Source organism: Molossus molossus, unplaced genomic scaffold (genome assembly GCF_014108415.1).
Source record: "Molossus molossus isolate mMolMol1 unplaced genomic scaffold, mMolMol1.p scaffold_m16_p_11, whole genome shotgun sequence".
NCBI classification, from domain to species: domain Eukaryota; kingdom Metazoa; phylum Chordata; class Mammalia; order Chiroptera; family Molossidae; genus Molossus; species Molossus molossus.
This window is the reverse complement of record NW_023425346.1, coordinates 77,674,653-77,693,017: the sequence shown is the minus strand read 5'-3', so window position 1 is coordinate 77,693,017 and position 18,365 is coordinate 77,674,653. Positions and strand designations below refer to the sequence as shown.

At 34.8% G+C, this 18,365-nt stretch overlaps 1 protein-coding gene across 8 annotated transcripts in view; it reads right to left on the bottom strand.

Moving 5' to 3' along the window:
* The window catches only part of TLK1 (tousled like kinase 1), a 148,494-nt gene that overhangs the window by 92,071 nt on the left and 38,058 nt on the right, over positions 1 to 18,365 (bottom strand). For 5 of the 8 annotated variants that reach the window (XM_036255014.1, XM_036255016.1, XM_036255015.1 and 2 more), the window contains exon 2: positions 6,672 to 6,790. In XM_036255014.1, coding sequence (XP_036110907.1) covers positions 6,672 to 6,790 — 119 coding nt within the window. Of the gene's footprint in view, positions 1 to 6,671; positions 6,791 to 18,365 lie in introns of those variants that run through there. The other 3 variants (XM_036255019.1, XM_036255021.1, XM_036255020.1) reach the window with 2 other exon arrangements.

The following is an 18,365-nucleotide window of genomic DNA, read 5'->3' as shown; positions in this document are numbered from 1 at the left end:
AAGTGAAACAAAGGATAGTATGATACAGGTATCACCTTATGTAGAGTGGTAAGGGAAAGCCTCTCTGAAGCGGTGACATCTGAGCAGAACGTGTGAGGGAGAAGTGTGTTGGAAGCAACAGGCAAATAAACCAGTGTGAGTGCAGTAGTGAGACAGTTATCAGTTAAACAGGGAAGTTAGTCTAGAGCTAGATCAGGTCTTGTTAGGCCACAGTGAACACAATGAATTTTATTTTAAATATCATGAGAAGTCTCTGGAAGGTTCTGAGTGGGGGAGAAACTAATCTCAAAGGTATATTTAATTCTACCTTCTTTTTCTTTATAGTTACCTAAAATGTTTTCCTTCCATTTATTTCCAATCTCTGTCTTGTCACCAGCCTATAGATGAATTTTCATTTACTGTGATAACGTATACTTTTCAAAGGTTTAATTTTTTATTCAAAGTAAAAAGTTGTAAAAAAAAAAAAAAAAAAAAGGTGGGGGGAGAAACCCTGGAGGAATATATAATGATCATTTTGAGAAAACAGGAATACATAAATGAGTATAGAATGTCATTATACTAAAAGTAGAATTTGTAACTTTAAAATAATTATAATAAATGTAATGGACGAACCCACCATTTAGGGGGTAAAATGCTCATATTCTATCAAAAAGACATATCCACATAAAACACACTTAAAACAAAAAATAAAAATAAAATAGAGAAACATATACCTTAGACAAAAATAAACCAAAAGAAAGCTTAGTGCAGTAATCTTAAAATCTGAAAAACAAGTATTTAAGAAAAAAATAACCATCATAAAAACAACAGAATAAGAAGATAAGTGCATGTAAAAAATAAAGTCTCAAAATATATGAAGCAAAAACTGATAAACTGCAAGCTAAATTACACAGAATAACCTCAGCTAAAGATTTTAATACACCTCTCTCAGAAAAAGACCAAGCTAAGAATACAAGGAGATATCTAAGATCTGAACAAATGCAATTCAGAAATATTAGATAGGGACCGGGCAGGTAAGACTCAGTGGTTAGTGCATCTGCCCACACACCGAAGGGTCTTGGGTTCAATTCCCAATTAAAGGCATGTATCTCGGCTTCGGGTTCCATTCCCACCCTGGTCAGGGCACGTGGGGGAGACAACCAATCAATGTGTCTCTCTCATGTTGATGGTTTTTTTCTCTCCACCCTCGATTCTCTCTAAAAAAATAATAATAAAAAAAAAAATCAATGGAAAAAAATCTTCCGGTGAGGATTAACAAAAAAGAGACAGAGAGAGATATTAGATATAAAATGTCTATAAAACAGGGTACATTTCAGGGGTTGGGGGTCATACAAACTATATATTTTTAAAATGTAATGCAAATTAGAAATCCATGAAAAAAGAATAGCTCAAAATATCCCACATTAATAACCCTTGTATTAAAAAGGAAATAAATTATGAAATATATAAATTTAATAATTAAAAATGGCACCTATCAAAATTTGTGGAACATAGCTAAAGCATTCATAGAGAGAGAGCATTAACTAAGAAATAAAAAAAGTTAAAATAAATGAGCTGGTGTAACTACTTCACACCACCAGAATGGCTGAAATGAGAAAGAATCATAGCACTGAATGTTGGTGAGGATGTGGAACAATTAAAATTCTTATACATACTGCTGATTTGAACAGAAAATGATACTAACACTTTGGAAAACTGTCAGTTTCTAATCAAAGTGAAAACATACTCTCACCACCTAAGTATTTTCCCAAGAGAAATGAAAATATATATCCACAAAAAGACTTGTACAAGAATATTTGTAACAATATTATTCATAACAGGCAAAAATGGAAAACATCCAAATATCACTCTACAACAGAAAACAAACTATGGTATATCCATACAACAACAACAAATGAGCTACTAAACACAACAACATGTATAAACCTCAAAAATATGTTACATGAAAGAAGCCAGTTATAAAAGATTATACTGCATGATTCCATTTACATGGCATTAAAATATAGGCAAAACTAATCTGTTAGTGCTAGAAATCAGACGGGTTTGGGGAAAGGGTTTGGCAAGTGGGAAAGGAGCAGAAGAAAACTTTTTGGAGGAATGGAAATGTTCTGTATTTTGTCTTGTGTGGTATTTGCATCACATAAACAACTTCCAAATCCAAAGAGGAAGGAATACACAAAGTTTATAGTAGCTTTATTTATAATTCTCAAAATATTGGAAACAACCCAAATGTTCTTCACGTAGGAGGAAATCTCTCCATTTTAAAGGCACATTTTCTCTTTTGTAATTAATAACTAATCTACAAGGTAAAACTCTGAGAGCTGTTCTCCATAACATTTTGCCAAATGGTTTTAGCATCCATTGATGATTTTTGCATTAACCAATAATTACACTGGGGCATATAAATGTTAATTTTCAGATTCTACATTCCTTCTACATTAGCTGACTGGCATTCTAAAAGACCACAACATAACAAGCATAACCTAGCTTGGTCCCTAAGTAACAAAATGAAGTGTGGTACAATGAAATATTATTCAGCAATAAAAAGTCACAAACTATTCATAACATACAAGATGAATAAATCTCAAGTGAATGCATTACACTAGGTTAAAAGAAGACAGACTAAAAAGAATGCATATTACAGTACTTACTCCATTTATATGACATTTTTGCAAAGGCAAAGCTACAAGAACAGAAAAGAGATCAGTGTTTGCCTGGAGCAACCTAGAGGGGTTGACTACAAAATGACATGGAGAATACTTTGGGAATTACTTTATATGCTAACTTGTGGTAGGGTTACACAATTGTATACATTTGTCATAACTTATAGCAGAATTATGTAATAAAAAGGGTTAATTTTACTACATGTAAATTATACCTTAATAGAAACGATGGGCGGATCTCATAACAACACTTAAAATCTATTTATTATAAGTTATCTCTGTATAAACTGATTGATTCAGCTTAGTAGCTGAAAGAAGAGCCACAGAACAAACCCAAAGTAACAAGTAAACTATGAAGACAAAAATCAATAGGTTAAAAAAAATGGAGACACAGATTAAAACCAAAATCTGTTTCTTTGAAATAGTCATTAGATTAGTCAGAGCTCTGTCAAAATTACATAAAGCCCGGCTGGTATGACTCAGTGGACTGAGCACCATCCCATTGACTGAGAGGTTCTGGTTCGATTCCTGGTCAGGGCACATGGCTGAGTTGCGGGCTCAATCCCCAGTAGGAGACGTGCAGGAGGCGGCCGATCGATGTTTCTCTCTCTCTCTCTCCTTTCCTATCTCTCTGAAAAATAAAAACATAATTTTTTTAAAAGATTGTACATGAAAAGAATATTAAAAAATGAACAGAAAGGAAATAACAAAGGAGGTTTTAAAACGTATTATAACTATACACTAATAAGTTTGAAAAACTTCAATGAAATGGATTAGTAACTTTAAGACAAGTATCATATGATCTCACTTATTTGTGGAATTCAATGAACAAAACAGTCTGAGGAATGGGGTAGTCCCAGAGACGTGGAAGTGGGGTACAGACTGACAATCCCCAGAAGAGAGGGAGGTGGGGGATAAACCACAGAACTTATATCCATGTATGCATTAACAATGACCATGGACAACAAAGCTGGGGACAGGGTAGGGAGGAGGGGAGGGGGGAATCAGTGGGGGGAAAAGGAGAAACATATGTAACAAAAATAAATTAATTCAAAATAAATAAATAAAAATTAAAAAATAATAAAATGAATAAATAAATAACATTTAAAAATTAAAATGGTAGTAAGATATCTCCGTTCCCAACAAATCCCAGGCCAAGATAGTTTTATAGTAAATGCCTCCCCATCTTCCACTGTACATTTCCTATTACACATAGAATGTTGAAAAAACGGAAAATAATGGGAAGCAGTTCATTTTAGGGGCATAGTGTGATACTGATTAATAAAACAGATAAGGTAGGATAATGAAAATGTCTTATATCTTGAGAGGCATGTGATGCGGATTACTACGAGTGTACACATTTGTCGAAATACACTGAACTCTTCGAGTCTGTATATCTATTTCTTCTGTAAGCATACATGCAAACATCCTAAATAAAATGGTTAAATGCATTAAACCCAATAAATGTATTTTAAAAATAGTATAGTGTATCATGGCCTAGTAGGGTTTATCCCAGGTTCAACATTTTTAAAAAATCTATTAATATAATTCAAGTAAATAATTCAAAGGAGAAAAATGTTATGAGTCTTTCAACCAAGAACAAAAAAAGATCTTCCTATAGCTCAATATTTATGATTTTTAAACAAACTTCTTCACTAACCAGGAACAGAAAAGCTCTCCTTTAATTTAGACATAGTTATATACACAAAACCTATAGCAAATGTTACACTTAATGGAGAAACATTAGATGAATTCCTTTTCAGCAAGACAAAGTACTGAAGTTGATGAACACTATAAGGGATAAATAAATAGACTAAGGTGTAAGAAATAAAACTCATTTTTGGAAGATAATTTTTTTTTTAATCCTCACCCAAGGACATTTTTGTATTTATCTTCAGATAGAGCAGAAGGGAGAGAGGGAGGAAGGGAGAGAGAGAAACACTGATGTGAGAGAGACACATCGAGTGGTTGCCACCCACACAACCTCAACCGGGGCGGGGACAAACTGCAAGGGAGGTACATGCCCTTAGCAGAAACTGAACCCAGGACTGTCTGGTCTGCAGGCCGATGTGCCAGGGCTAATAATTTTTTTTAAAAAAAAAAACTTAGAACAGAATCAACAAACTATTACAACCAAGAAAAGATACCATGCCCTGGCCGGCTTGGCTCAGCGGTTAGAACATCAGTCTGTGGACCGGAGAGTCCTGGGTTCAGTTCCCGCTAAGGGCACGTACCTGGGTTGCAGTTTGTCCCTGGCCCCAGTTGGGGTCGTGTGGGTGGCAACCACTCAATGTGTCTCTCTCACATCGAGGTTTCTCTCTCTTCCCCTCCTGCTCTATCTGAAGATAAATGCAAAATGTCCTTGGGTGAGAATAAAGAAAAAGAGAGAGACCAACAGCAAGATTGTTACATACAAAACAAGACCAATCTATAAAAATCAAAAGCCTCCTGGGTCAGCAATAACTAACTAGAAAATATGATAATAAATACTTCAGCCACAAAAATTTTAAAGTATCCAGGAATTAGCCAAAATTTTCACAAAAACTAGCCAAAAATCCCTAAGAACTCCATAGAAGAAATAATAAATGTAGAGAAATTTTAGGTACTTGAATGGGGCACCTTAATCTTACAAAGATTCAGTACTCCCCAAATTCATCTATAAAGTCAGTGCATTCAGGATAAAAATTCCATTTAAATCATTTAAGGAAAAAGATACAATAAACTATATGGAAGAAGAATCCCCAAATGCTAAAAAGCAAATGAGATGCTCAAATTTTCTGAAGAAATAAAGATCCATAAATAATTAAATCAACTTTACAAAAGACGATTAAAGAAGAAATTTGTTCTACCACATAAAATGACACCAAAATATGTTTTGTTTTGTTTGTAATGTGACACTGGCACTAGAATACAGACAGACCACTGGAACATAAAGGAAATTTCAGAGACAGATCTGTGTATATACATGGCAACTTAATATGTGATAAAGGTGGAACTGCAAAACAGTGGAAAAACACAAATGATTTAAAAAGCATCATTGAGCAAACTGGTTCACTAGATGGAGAAAAATAAAATTGGATCCCTATCAATTCTATGTAAGAGGGGAGGCCTAGAAGGACCAGTAAAACCATAAAAAAATAGAAGAAACTGTAGAGTATCTTTGTGGACCAGGGCTGAGGAAGAAGTATTTAACTTTTAGAATACTATCAGGATCCACTGGACCCAATTTTAGTTTTCGAGCTTCTTTGTCAAGCAGTTCTATTTGTAAAGGTTGCTATTTCAGGACTTTTATTCTTTCTTAGACATCCAAATAAAAACAAATTTTATTTTTAATAGAATAAAACGTATTCTGTCTTGCTCAAAATAACTGGTGGTGTGAGGAAATCAATGAGATATTATTTTATATCTGTAAGACTACCAAGAATGATGAATCTAGATGATGCCAGGTGTTTCTGAGATGTGGGGATATAAAAATAGTCATGCAACTCTACCGAAAGTGCCGACTGGTTTTGTACAACTGTTCTGAATAGCAGCAGTCTTGTACTATATTTTCCACCTAAGTCTACCCATACCGTATGTTCTGGCAATTCTGCTCTTGAGAATATATCCTAAAGAACTACTCACAAAGGTCCATTAGAGACAAGTACAATAAATTCACTACAGTGTGAGGTAGTGGGGAGTTGAAGACAACCTGATGTCTATCAGTGGAAAGAAAGCATAACAGATAAAGCATTAAGCTTTATGCAGCTGTTAGAAACAGTGGATTAATGTACAGATAGGAACATGTGTGATAGGGGCAAGAAACAGAGGACAAGAAAGGTAAAAACTATGTAATGGGAGAAAGACACTCCTTTGTACCCCTGAAACCTAAAATGCTGTATCATATCATAATGCCCCTAGAGCATATTATGCTATGTTAGAAATCAGGTTCATAAACACTGAATCTTTTTCTCTACATTATATTAATACAAGGAGAGAATGTCAAATAAAGATTTTAATTTTACTCACTTTAGCTCCAACACTGCAGCTGCCAGTGCTCCCAGTGCTCCCAGTGGCAACTCCTGTGAATCTAGCTTCCAGTAATTCCTGCCTTCTTGGGTCCAGACTATGAAGCTCATCCATTGCACCTAATAAGAAAAAAATATGCACACAATATATATCTTTAAATACAAACACAAAATACATATGTGTTTAGTTGAGATGTCAATAAACTTAATGAATAAATTCTACAAAGAGATGAAAGAGACTTTAAGATATTCATAATGTCTACTCTCATTTATCAAAACAACCTATAGTGGATTCCCAACACTTCTGACTGCAATCTACTCTAAGAAATAGATTTTCTACCTAACTCAGTACACAGATACATACATACATATATTAGAAAGTCCCACAAATACTTCTTACTGGATGCTGTGCACTCCAATATTTTCTAGTGTATTCTAGTCTATTAAAAAATAAAAACACTGGTCGTAAGCCATTAATTTCATGAGGCATTAGTGGACCATGGGTCTACAGTTTAAAAAATAGAACTCTAATAGTATAATTACCTTATTCTAAGCTTATACAGAATTCTGACACCAAGCAACATTACTACTTAATTATTTTGCATATATATCTATATATATCTATACACACACATATATCTTATCTAACTATATTTTAAATTTAGGATTATTCTATTACCATCACATCCCAAAGGTTTTTGTACAATTGTTAATTTTGAATGTTTTCTGTTTCAGGTAGATGAAAAACACACATGTATATCAAACAGATCAATAAAGTAACATTTGTTATTAAACAATCACCTTGTGAATGAAGGGAGAAAAATGAACACCCTCATATAATTGCTACTATGCAGACTAAAGCACCACAAATTCTAGCTAAAGTTCATTAAACTCTTAAAAATCCTTTTATCCATGCCTAATTCTCTGCTGATATAAATGAGTAATTCTCAAAGGGAGCAAGAAGGGTATTATCAAATCCATAACCACATGTGGAACATTTTCAAACGACACAAAAGCCCTTCCACACACCCTGACAATCCTCTCCTAAAGGTTAAGAACTATTCCTGTAAACCTAATTTAGAGTTCCCTTCATTCCTTTCATCTTCATGTGGACAGAGGACTAGATGGTTAATGACCATGCTTCTATATTTCTTGGGGTCCCTGTACCTGAGTCTGTCTTCCTGGTGTGCTCCTTTTTCCTTCTCAAACAGGTAACTGCCTTTAAAAAGCCAAAACCTTTCCTTTTTGCTTCTGATCCCATTCCTTCTTGCTATCCAAGGGATCCTGCATTTTCCTGAATCCCAGCTCTCGTGTGCATCTTTCCCTCCTTGCCTCCTTCTGTCTTCATTTACATGTCTTTTTAAAACACCACTGTCGCCCTGGCCGGTTTGGCTCAGCGGTTAGAGCGTCGGCCTGCGGTCCCGAGAGACCCAGGTTCGGTTCCCACTAAGGGCATGTACCTCAGTTGCAGTTTATCCCCGGCCCTGGTTGGTCGTGCGGGTGGCAGCCACTCAATGTGTCCTTTTCACATCGATGTTTCTCTCTCTCTTCCTCTCTCCCCCTCCCATTCTACCTGAACAAAAAATAGAAAAATGTCCTCAGGTGAGGATAAAAAAAAAAAAAAGAAAAAAGAAAAACACCACTGTCTCTTGAATCCCATGCTATTAATATTATTATACAATTCTTTCCTTAAACTGGTGATTTATATAACCATATCTACCTTAGGTACCTGGAATCTGGTTTCTAGAATAAGTATACTCCTGACAAAGTACTTTCAAGTACCATCAATGTTTCCACTTATTTTTCATCCTGCTATTACATCAGAAATTGTGTACTATTTCTTTCTTGGGGGGTAGGGGGAATTACAAAAACAAACAATCTCTCAATCCTTGGTTTCAACCATGTTCTAGTTCTAGTTTTCAGAATTCAACCATGTCTTCTCTGCTTGTTCTCTGTTAACTATGACTACTCCCCCAAGGGTTAACTCATGGTCTTCTGCTCTATTTTCACACTCCCTCTTGCTTCAAACTGATGGTTCTCAAGTGAAACACCTAGTATATGCCAAGTCAGTCAAGTATTAAGGTTGGCAATAAAAATAAAGCAGTAATAAGATAGAATGGACTCAAAGAGCCTACAATTAATTGAGATTTTGCTATATAAAAAAAACTACCAATTCTAACCTGCCACAGGATTATTTTGAAAACATCAAATCACACTTTAAAAATAAGTATATGGTCATTATAAATATTTTTGAACAATTACTTTTGTAAACAAATGTTTTTTTATTTATTGACTTTAGAGAGAGAGGGAGAGGAAGTGAGAGATAAAAACATCGATGAGAGAGAACATCGACTGGCCGCCTCCTGCATGCCTCTCAATGGGTATTTGGCCCACAACCTGGGCATGTGCCCTGATCAGGAATCAAACTGGTGACCTCTTGGTACATGGGTCGATGCTCAACCACTGAATCACACCAGTTTCATTTTCCTTAATACCTATGAGTGGGATGGGTCATGAGGATGTTGCATATAAACTCTTTAAGAAACTGCTAAAGGTCTCCAAAGCGGTTGTACTATTTTACACTGCTATGTGCTTAACAATATTTGATGTTGACTTTTCTCATCTTTATTATAGCAGTTTGAAGTGCTACTCAGCTTTGATTTTTTTTTTTTTATCCTCACCTGAGGACATTTTCCCTTTTTGTTATTGTTCAGATAGAGTGGGAGGGAGGGAGAGAGAGAGAGAGGGAGAGAGAGAGAAACATCGCCGTGAAAGGGACACATCGAGTGGCTGCCACCCGCATGACCAACCAGGGCCGGGGATAAACTGCAACCGAGGTACATGCCCTTAGCAGGAACCGAACCCGGGTCTCTCCGGACCGCAGGCCGACGCTCTAACCACTGAGCAAAACCGGCCAGGGCTCAGCTTTGATTTTGATTTGCATTTCCTGATTACTAATGATATTAGCGCCTTTCCATGAGCCTACTAGCAATTTGTATGTATCTTTATTTTTGACGTTGCTAAAAATATTTTCAAGTCCGCTGCCCAATTTTTTATTAGGTTGTTATTTATATGTAGGAATTATTTATGTATTCTAGATACAAGTCATTGTCAGATGACAGATGATAAATAGAAAAAAACAATTTCTCTAAGTCTCTAATATTTTTTCCATTTTCTTTATGCTGTTTTGACAAGCAAAAGTGTTTTAGTGAAATAAAAATTATCTAATTTTTCTATTTTGATTATTAGTTTTCTATCCTAAGAAAAGTTTTCATGCCCCAAAGTAAAAAAATAGTATCTTTGTAAGTTTTGTTCTTTTGTTGAGGTCCATGATTCATCCTAAATGAACATTTGTGTATATTATGAGGTCAAGGTTTTTTTTCTATTTTATTACTATCACTCATTATGAAACAAACAAACAAACAAACAAAAAGCAAAATTCTACTACACTGCCCTGGCCAGTTTGGCTCAGCAGTTAGAGTGTCGGCCTATGGACCAATGGGTCACGGGTTCAATTCTGGTCAAGGGCACGTACCTCGGTTGTGATTAGTATCCAGCCCTGTTTGGGGTCGTGTGGGAGGCAGCCACTCGATGTGTCCCTTTCACATCGATGTTTCTCTCTCTCTCCCCCTCCCCCTCCCTCCCTTCCTCCTACTCTATCTGAACAAAGATGGAAAAATGTCCTCGGGTGAGGATAAAAAAAAAAAATTCTACTACTCCAATAAATAGTCTTTGTAACTCTCTCAATTCAAAAATAATAGTAAGTATATGGCACTGGTATAAAGACAGACATATAAACCAATGAAATAAAATCGAGAGCCCAGAAATAAACCCTCACATATATGATCAAATGACTTTCAACAACTGTGCCAAGACCATTCAATGGGGAAAGGACTGTCTTTTCAACAAATACTGTTAGAAAAACTGGATATCCACATGCATTTAAGTTGGATGCTTACCTTAGCACCACAAATAAAAATTAACATAAAATGGATCAAATGTCTAAACTTAAGACCCAAAACTATAAAACTCTTAGGAGAAAACATAGGGGAAAAGCTTTATGTCACAGAATTTGGCAATAATTTCTTGGATTTTAAAACCAAAAGCACAGGCAGTAAAAGAAAAAAATAGGTTAAGTTGAACTTCATCAAAATTAAAAACTTCTGTGTTTCAAAGCATACCATCAAGAAAGTGAAGCAGCAGCCCAAAGGATGGGTGAAAATATCTGTAAATAATCTCTCCCATAAGGGATTGATATCCAGAATATATAAAGGAATCCTACACCTCAACAACAACAAAAAACAAGTACCCAATTTAAAAATGGGCAAAGGAGTTGAACAGACATTTCTCCAAAAAAGATATACAACTGACCAATAAGCACATTAAGAGGTCCAATATCATTAACCATTAGGGAAATGCAAATCAAAACAAAAACTAGTGATTGTTAGCTAGGATGTGGAAAAATTTGAACTCTTGTGCACTGCTGGAATGTAAACTAGTACAGTCACTGTGGAAAATGGTATGGCAGTTCTAATACAATTAAACATAGAATTACCATATATCAGAAAGTCCACTGCTAGGTATAAATCCAACAGAAGTAAAAGCAAGGACTAGAGTACATATTTGTACATCCATGTTAATAGAAGCATTATTCACAATAGCCAAAAGGTGAAAGCAACTTAAGTGTTCACCAATTAATAAATAGATAAAATGTGGTATATACATAAAATGAAGTATTATTCAGTGTTAAAAATGAAGGAAATTTTGACACAGGCTACAACATAGATGAATTTTGAAGATATTATACTAAGTGATATAAGCCAGACACAAAAGGACAAATAAGTACTGTCTGATCCCACTTATATGAGGGTCCTAAGAATACTCAAATTCAGAGACAAAAATACAGTGGTGCTTGCCAGAGGCTGAGGGGCATGGTGGAATGGAGATTTAGTGTTTAATGGATATAGAGTTTCAGTTGGGGAAGACAGAGTTCTGGAGTTGGATGTTGGTGATGGTATTAAAACTGAACCGTACACCTAAAAATGGTTAAAATGGTAAATTTTTTATTATGTATATTTTACCACAATTCTTTAAAATAATTTTTTAGCCCTGGCCAGTGTGGCTCAGCAGTTAGAGCATTGGCCTGCGGATCATAGAGTCCGGGTTCAATTCCCACTAAGGGCACGTACCTCGGTTGCAGCTTTTCCCTGGCCCCGGTTGGGGTCGTGTGGGTGGCAACCACTAGATGGATCTCTCACACATCGATGTTTCTCTCTCTCTTCCTCTCTCTCTCCCTCCCACTCTATCTGAAGATAAAATGCAAAAATGTCCTCAGGTGGGGATAAAAAAATAAACAAATAATAAAATAATTTTTTTAAAAGGAAAAAAAATTGGACTTTATCAAAATTTTAAAATTTCTAGTTCAAAAGACATAGTTATAAAAATGAAAACACAAGAGACTGGGGAAAAAAATGTTTGCAAAACCTATACATGCTATATACTATGTCCACGCCTTGGCTTGGTAAACAATTGATGGTTTACTGAAGTTTAGTAGAGCAGGATTAGGACATCGAGTCTATACTTTGACCTGGATCAGCTCATAATATGGTATTTTGTTTCCACTGTTTTGTTTCTCAGATGTATAGCTTCCTCTAGGACTTCCCCAACCCCTACCATGAGGTCCCAGAGGAAAGTATATACTCAAGGCCATAAAAAACCCCAAAACACAATGTTTCTAACTGAAGACTCTAACTAGGGGTTCCAATTCCGCTGCAGTACTTAACACCTTCTAAGGAGTTTTTATGGCACTTTAAAGAGGCAATATATGCAAGAGCATGTAACAAACGCTTAACAAGTGTTAGTGTATCTGTCTAAAAATCTAACCTTGAATATACTGAAGCCTTGCTTTTCTAAATGGAGTCCATTGACCAGCAGCATCTGTTATCACCTCAGATGTTTATAAGAAATATGAAATACTGGGTCCCACCCAACCCTACCAAATCAGAATCTGCATTTTAACCATATCCTTAAGTAATTATTATGTACATTCATGTTTGAGAAACACTGCTATAGGAGTCCACAAACTTATTCTGTAAAGGGTCAGATCATAAGTATTTTAGTCTTTGCAGGCAGTAGGCAAAATCACATAGATGCTTATACAAGAACACCTTTTCATTGAAAAAATTCAAGATCTAATAGTAACCGAGTATAATATTTTATAATGTTTAAGTCTGCTAATTAAAAGTGAAAATTTTTGGGGGGTAGCATTTCATTTAATTCAAGCTTCTTATCATCAAAATCTATTGCAAATACTCATCTTTGTTAATGATGATCAGATTTTATGTATTTATCTTTGAAAATGTCTTTTCTGACAGGTACTATGTCAAATACTGGTATCAATACACAAGCACATAATTTTAATTAAGCATATTCATTATTTCAAAAAGGCAGTTATAGACGTCTATTAGATTCTTTTGATATTTGCCCCTTAGTATATCATTAAATTGCAGATTAATCATTTCCAATTGAAGGTTAGGTAGAAGTTCCTCAAGTGCACAATTAAATGGATTTTGAAATATGGAAACTTTTGCATTTGCATCAATGTCTGGAAAAATGCTGCTGGAACTGTAGTTTGAGGTTGGAAAAATATATTCATGCAAATTCATGTGGGATGAAGATCTCACTTTGACAGCATGAGAAATGTATGAAGCAGCTTGATGTTACTTGTGATTCAAACATAAGTTGCCACTAAAATGACTTTACTGCAGCTAAATTTTGCATGTAAGCACTATTCTGCCATATAATTTTAGGTTAAATTCTTTAAAAACATTTCCAAGTCTGAAGAAAAAACTACATTCCAAAGCTAATTTGTATTTAATAATAGTGGCTGAGGACCATCCCCTTTGTTCAAAAATTTCAATCTCAGCCCTTAGCTCAAAAAATTGCAATAATATTTTACCACTGCTAAACCAGACAGGATATTCAGCTTCTAATAAAAATTCATGGAGCTGATATTAGTTAAGTCCATGAGAACAAATGACATTCACCACTGACAATACTAATTCAATAACACGATAAATCAAAATATTTTCTGGAAAGTACGTGCTGATGAATACAATGAATAACCACAGGCTCTGAACATTTCCCATTTTTACAAGTTTTGTGAATTTGTCCAAATAAGCCTTTTCCTGTTCCACACATATTTTTACTACCATCAGTTGTAGCACATCTTAGCAGATTCCACTTCAGATTGTACTTCATGTTTTTTCAACTTTGAAAATATTCTTGCCTGTAGCTGTTCTATACAGACTGCTCACAGAGGCTAATTTTTTTTTTTTTTTTTTTTTGACACTTCAAGCCTGGCATTGACACCTTGAATAATCAATAACTGTGTAGTATCAATAACATCTTTCAACTCATCAAGAGCCAAGGAAAACCACTTATATCCCTTGTCTTGTTTTTTAATTGACTTCAACTATCCTCAACTCTTAAATCAACTGTTCTTGATTAAAAAGTTAATAGTCTAAAACAAGTTTATTTTCTCTGGACACATTTTTTGTTGTTGTTGCAATCAAACAGAATTTAATTAATTCACAATCAGTAAATGGCTTTCCTTGCTTGGCTAACAAATGAGCCACTCATAAACTTATTTTGGTGGCAGTCTCATTTTCTATGTTTATTTTTATGAAGAACTTAGGCTGTGATGAAATATGCCTTTTAAAATTGACTGTTACTTTAAGGAAACTGAGAGTTGAGAATACCGTGGTATATGCTTAGTCTAGTAATATCAACTTATAAAGTATTCTATCACAGCTACAGTACCACTGCATAATAAGGACAATGTTTTGCTTATGTAATTCAGTAACAAAATAATATTTCATTATGCCTTAAAAGCATGTCTCTCAGAGTCCACTTTTTTCTTTTCTTGTTTTGACATAATGGATATGTGCTGGTATAAAAAATAAAATAAATATTGCAGTCTGGCAATACACACGGCACTCAAAACACTATCAAGTTATAACAGCAGCAATGAAATCTGTAGTGAATAAAAAGCAGTATGAAGTGATGAGAATGCCATATAAGGTCTCTGTCACAACCACTCAGTTCTGTCGTTATAATGCAAAAGCAGCTGTGTCCCAATAAAAGTTTATTTATGGGCACTAAAATTTGAATTTTATATGTCACAAAATATTACTCTTTTTTCAATTTTTTTAACCATGCCAAAATAGGTAGTTTGCTGACTCCTTTTGTAGCAAACACATTTCTAAGGTTTTAATCTTTTATGGAATCAAACTATCATTTCTGACACCCAAAATTTGGTCCTCAATTACAAGAGGTGAGATTTTCTGAAAGATATATAATTTCACCATAACCCATTAAATTATTTTACAATAAATGTTTATACTTTTGATAAAGAAATTATAAAAGTAGTATAAAGACCATGTATACTATCCCTAAATACCATGTATCTCAAAATAAAACCATCTGCCTAATTATGCTAATATGCTACTATTCTCACTAAACTGCTCCCTAAAATTTATTATAAATCCAAAATTTCATAAATATGTAAAACAAAAATGTCACTACTCAAATTAGAGATCAATCACATCCTATTCTATGAAGCAAAATTTTAGGGAAACAAAATAAATGAAGGCCACAATTTGACACATGACAGCAATTTATCCTGGCCCCTTTAAATAAACATTTTCTCTCTTCCTCTCTTATACACACACTCGAAAAGTTACTCAATAAATGTTACTATAAAAGTATAGCCTTCCAAAGTGACCAGTCTAAAAAAGAAAGCATGTATTTTTTATTTTTTTAATTCCTCACCCGAGGATACTTTATTTATCACCAGACAGAGCAGGAGAAGGCAGAGACAGAGAGAAACATCAATGTGACAGAGCCACATCGACTGGTTGCCTCTCGCACAACCTGACCAGGGCTGTGGACAAACCGCAACTGAGGTACATATCCTTGGCTGTAACAGAACCCAGGAATCACTGGTCCACAGGCCGATGTTCTAACCGCTGAGCAAAACTGGCCAGGACAGGAAGCATGTATTTGGATATATTATTAGTTCTGATTAGTTAACATTACTGTATAGTCATATCACCTTTTTTATGACAAGAAATCAATTTTTCATTGTATCATATTTTAATTACCTTAAGTTGTCATCTTCCTTGACGGTCAAACTATCTAGAAGGCATGTGTTTGAAACGATCATGATCATACCAGTTACCAAAAAGTAAGAGAAATGAGTTTGTTCACTAAGACCTTTTTAACTATAGATTCAACTGCTAGGCTATCACTTCATACTTTTAAATTAATAACTTCCTGAAGTCTGAAAATATTTTAATTCATTCCAGTTTTAAATTATACTTTTCATATTACATCTGATAAGCTCACTTAAACAAAACAGTTAGGGTCTTTTCTTCTATTAATACTTTTCACATTATGCTTGACAAGGCAGAAAACTCTGATTAAAAAACAGAAATACTACAATAAACTTAGAAATTATTTCAACAAAAATATTCCATTTAAATCATTCCTTTTCATTAGGTTTTTAATGCGCTTTAAAGCATAAAAAACAAAAAGAATTCAAGAAATCTACACAATTTAGCACTCCAAACTACTTCTGACACTTGCCTTTAAACATCCATTTTAACATAGTTAATAAATAGAACATATCTATTTTCATGTACAGTATTTTGTATCATGTAGTGAACCTAAATATCACTTTTGTTGATTGCATTCATTCCATCATTTATTTCACAGTTTGATATCCTATTTAAAACCAATTATTCTACCCCTGGCCAATGCTGCTTAATGGTTAGAGCATGAGCCCACACACCATGGGTTGAGGGTTTAATTCCCTGTCAAGGGCACCTACCTGGGTTGCAGGTTTGATCCCTGGCCCTGGTTGGGGCACGTGCAGGAGACAACCAATCAATGTGTCTCATATCGATGTCTGCCTGTCTGTCTCTCTCCCCCTCCCTTCCTCCCTCCCACCTCCCTATTCACTCCCTTTAAAAAAAAAATCAATGGAGCCCTGGCTGGTTTGGCTCAGCAGTTAGAGCATCAGCCTGCTGACCAGAGTCCCAGGTTTGGTTCTGGCTCAGCAGTCAGAGCATCAGCCTGCTGACCAGAGTTCCAGGTTCAGCTCTGGCTCAGCAGTTAGAGCGTCAGCTTGCTGACCAGAGAGTCCCAGGTTCAGTTCCCACTAAGGGCACGTACCTCGGTTGCAGTTTGTCCCTGGCTCCGGTTGGGGTCGTGTGGGGGGCAACCAGTCAATGTGTGTCTTTCTCACATCAATGTTTCTCTCTCTCTCTCTTTCTTCCCCCCTCTCTTCCTCCCACTCTAGCTGAAGATAAATGCAAAAATGTCCTCGAGTGAAGATTAAAAAAATATATATATATATCAATGGAAAAAATATCCTCAGGTGAGGGTTAACAAAAACAACAATAAGAAACAACCACATATCTTAATTTTTTGGCAAAAATGAACACATTAAATAAGCTATCACAAAAGTAGCCCAATATCTCTATTTCCTAATAATCTTTATTCCCATAAAGCTAAGGAAAACATCTGCATTTTTTCCTAATAATTTAAATATTAACACTTGGAAATTTAATCCATTCAGAATTTAATTATATATATCCAGACTTTTTTCCAAAGAAAAATGTCAGACAATTTCTCATAAATTCAACCTTTCTCTCTGGTCACCTATCACATTCCTGTATAAACTGTTTCACTAAACTACCTATTTCAGGGCTATATATATATATCCATCTATCTATGTACACATACAAATATATACATATTGTAATATACACATAAATATACTCACACACACATACACATCAAATATTTTATCTACAAACACTGAAAAGATATAGAAAGCTAGGTTCTCGGATCTAGTCTATACATTGTTACATAAGCCTGTGGTAAAGAGAAGGTAGGTCTGATCTAGAATCATTCCACGTCAGATTAATTACCTGACCTTATCTTTAAGATGGTCGGTCACTTTAAAAACTTTTGTTGTAACCCTTACATCAAAGGATTCAGACATATTAAGACCAAAGTACTCATAAAGGAAATAGAGCTTGCACCAGAGGTAAAGCAGAGTCTGGTTTTTGCTTCTCTATACTGTCATCACCTTAGAGATTAATTAATTTCAATTTTATTCTTCTAAATAAAAAATGCCTGACAGCTAATTTTGTTTTCATCAAAAATAAATATATACATGGGTATGTAAGTTGTGTAAGCATGGCCAAGTTCCTTAACCTCTTCATGTTTCAGCTTCCTCATATATAAAAGGCAGATAATAAATGTACAAACCTTATAGTTGTTAGAGTAAGTTTACAAAAAGAGTTTTGAACTAAAGCTGTCACAATAAATGTGAGCATATACTGTATGTATGCTAAAACACAAGTGCTCAACAAACACTGGCATATTAATATACACAATATAAACTTCCTTCAAGCTTTTTCTGTGTACTGAAAGAAGTCCCTGATAGGTAGAATAGCATACACTTTAAGGTTATGTTACGTAATTTCTTTATGTTAATGTAGTAGTAACGTAAGTTGTCTTTCTCTAGCTTGAGACATAGACTAATTTGCTATTTTATTTATTTTTATTCTATTTTATTTTTTTCTTTATTGATTTTAGAGAGTGAGGAAGGGAGAGACAGAAA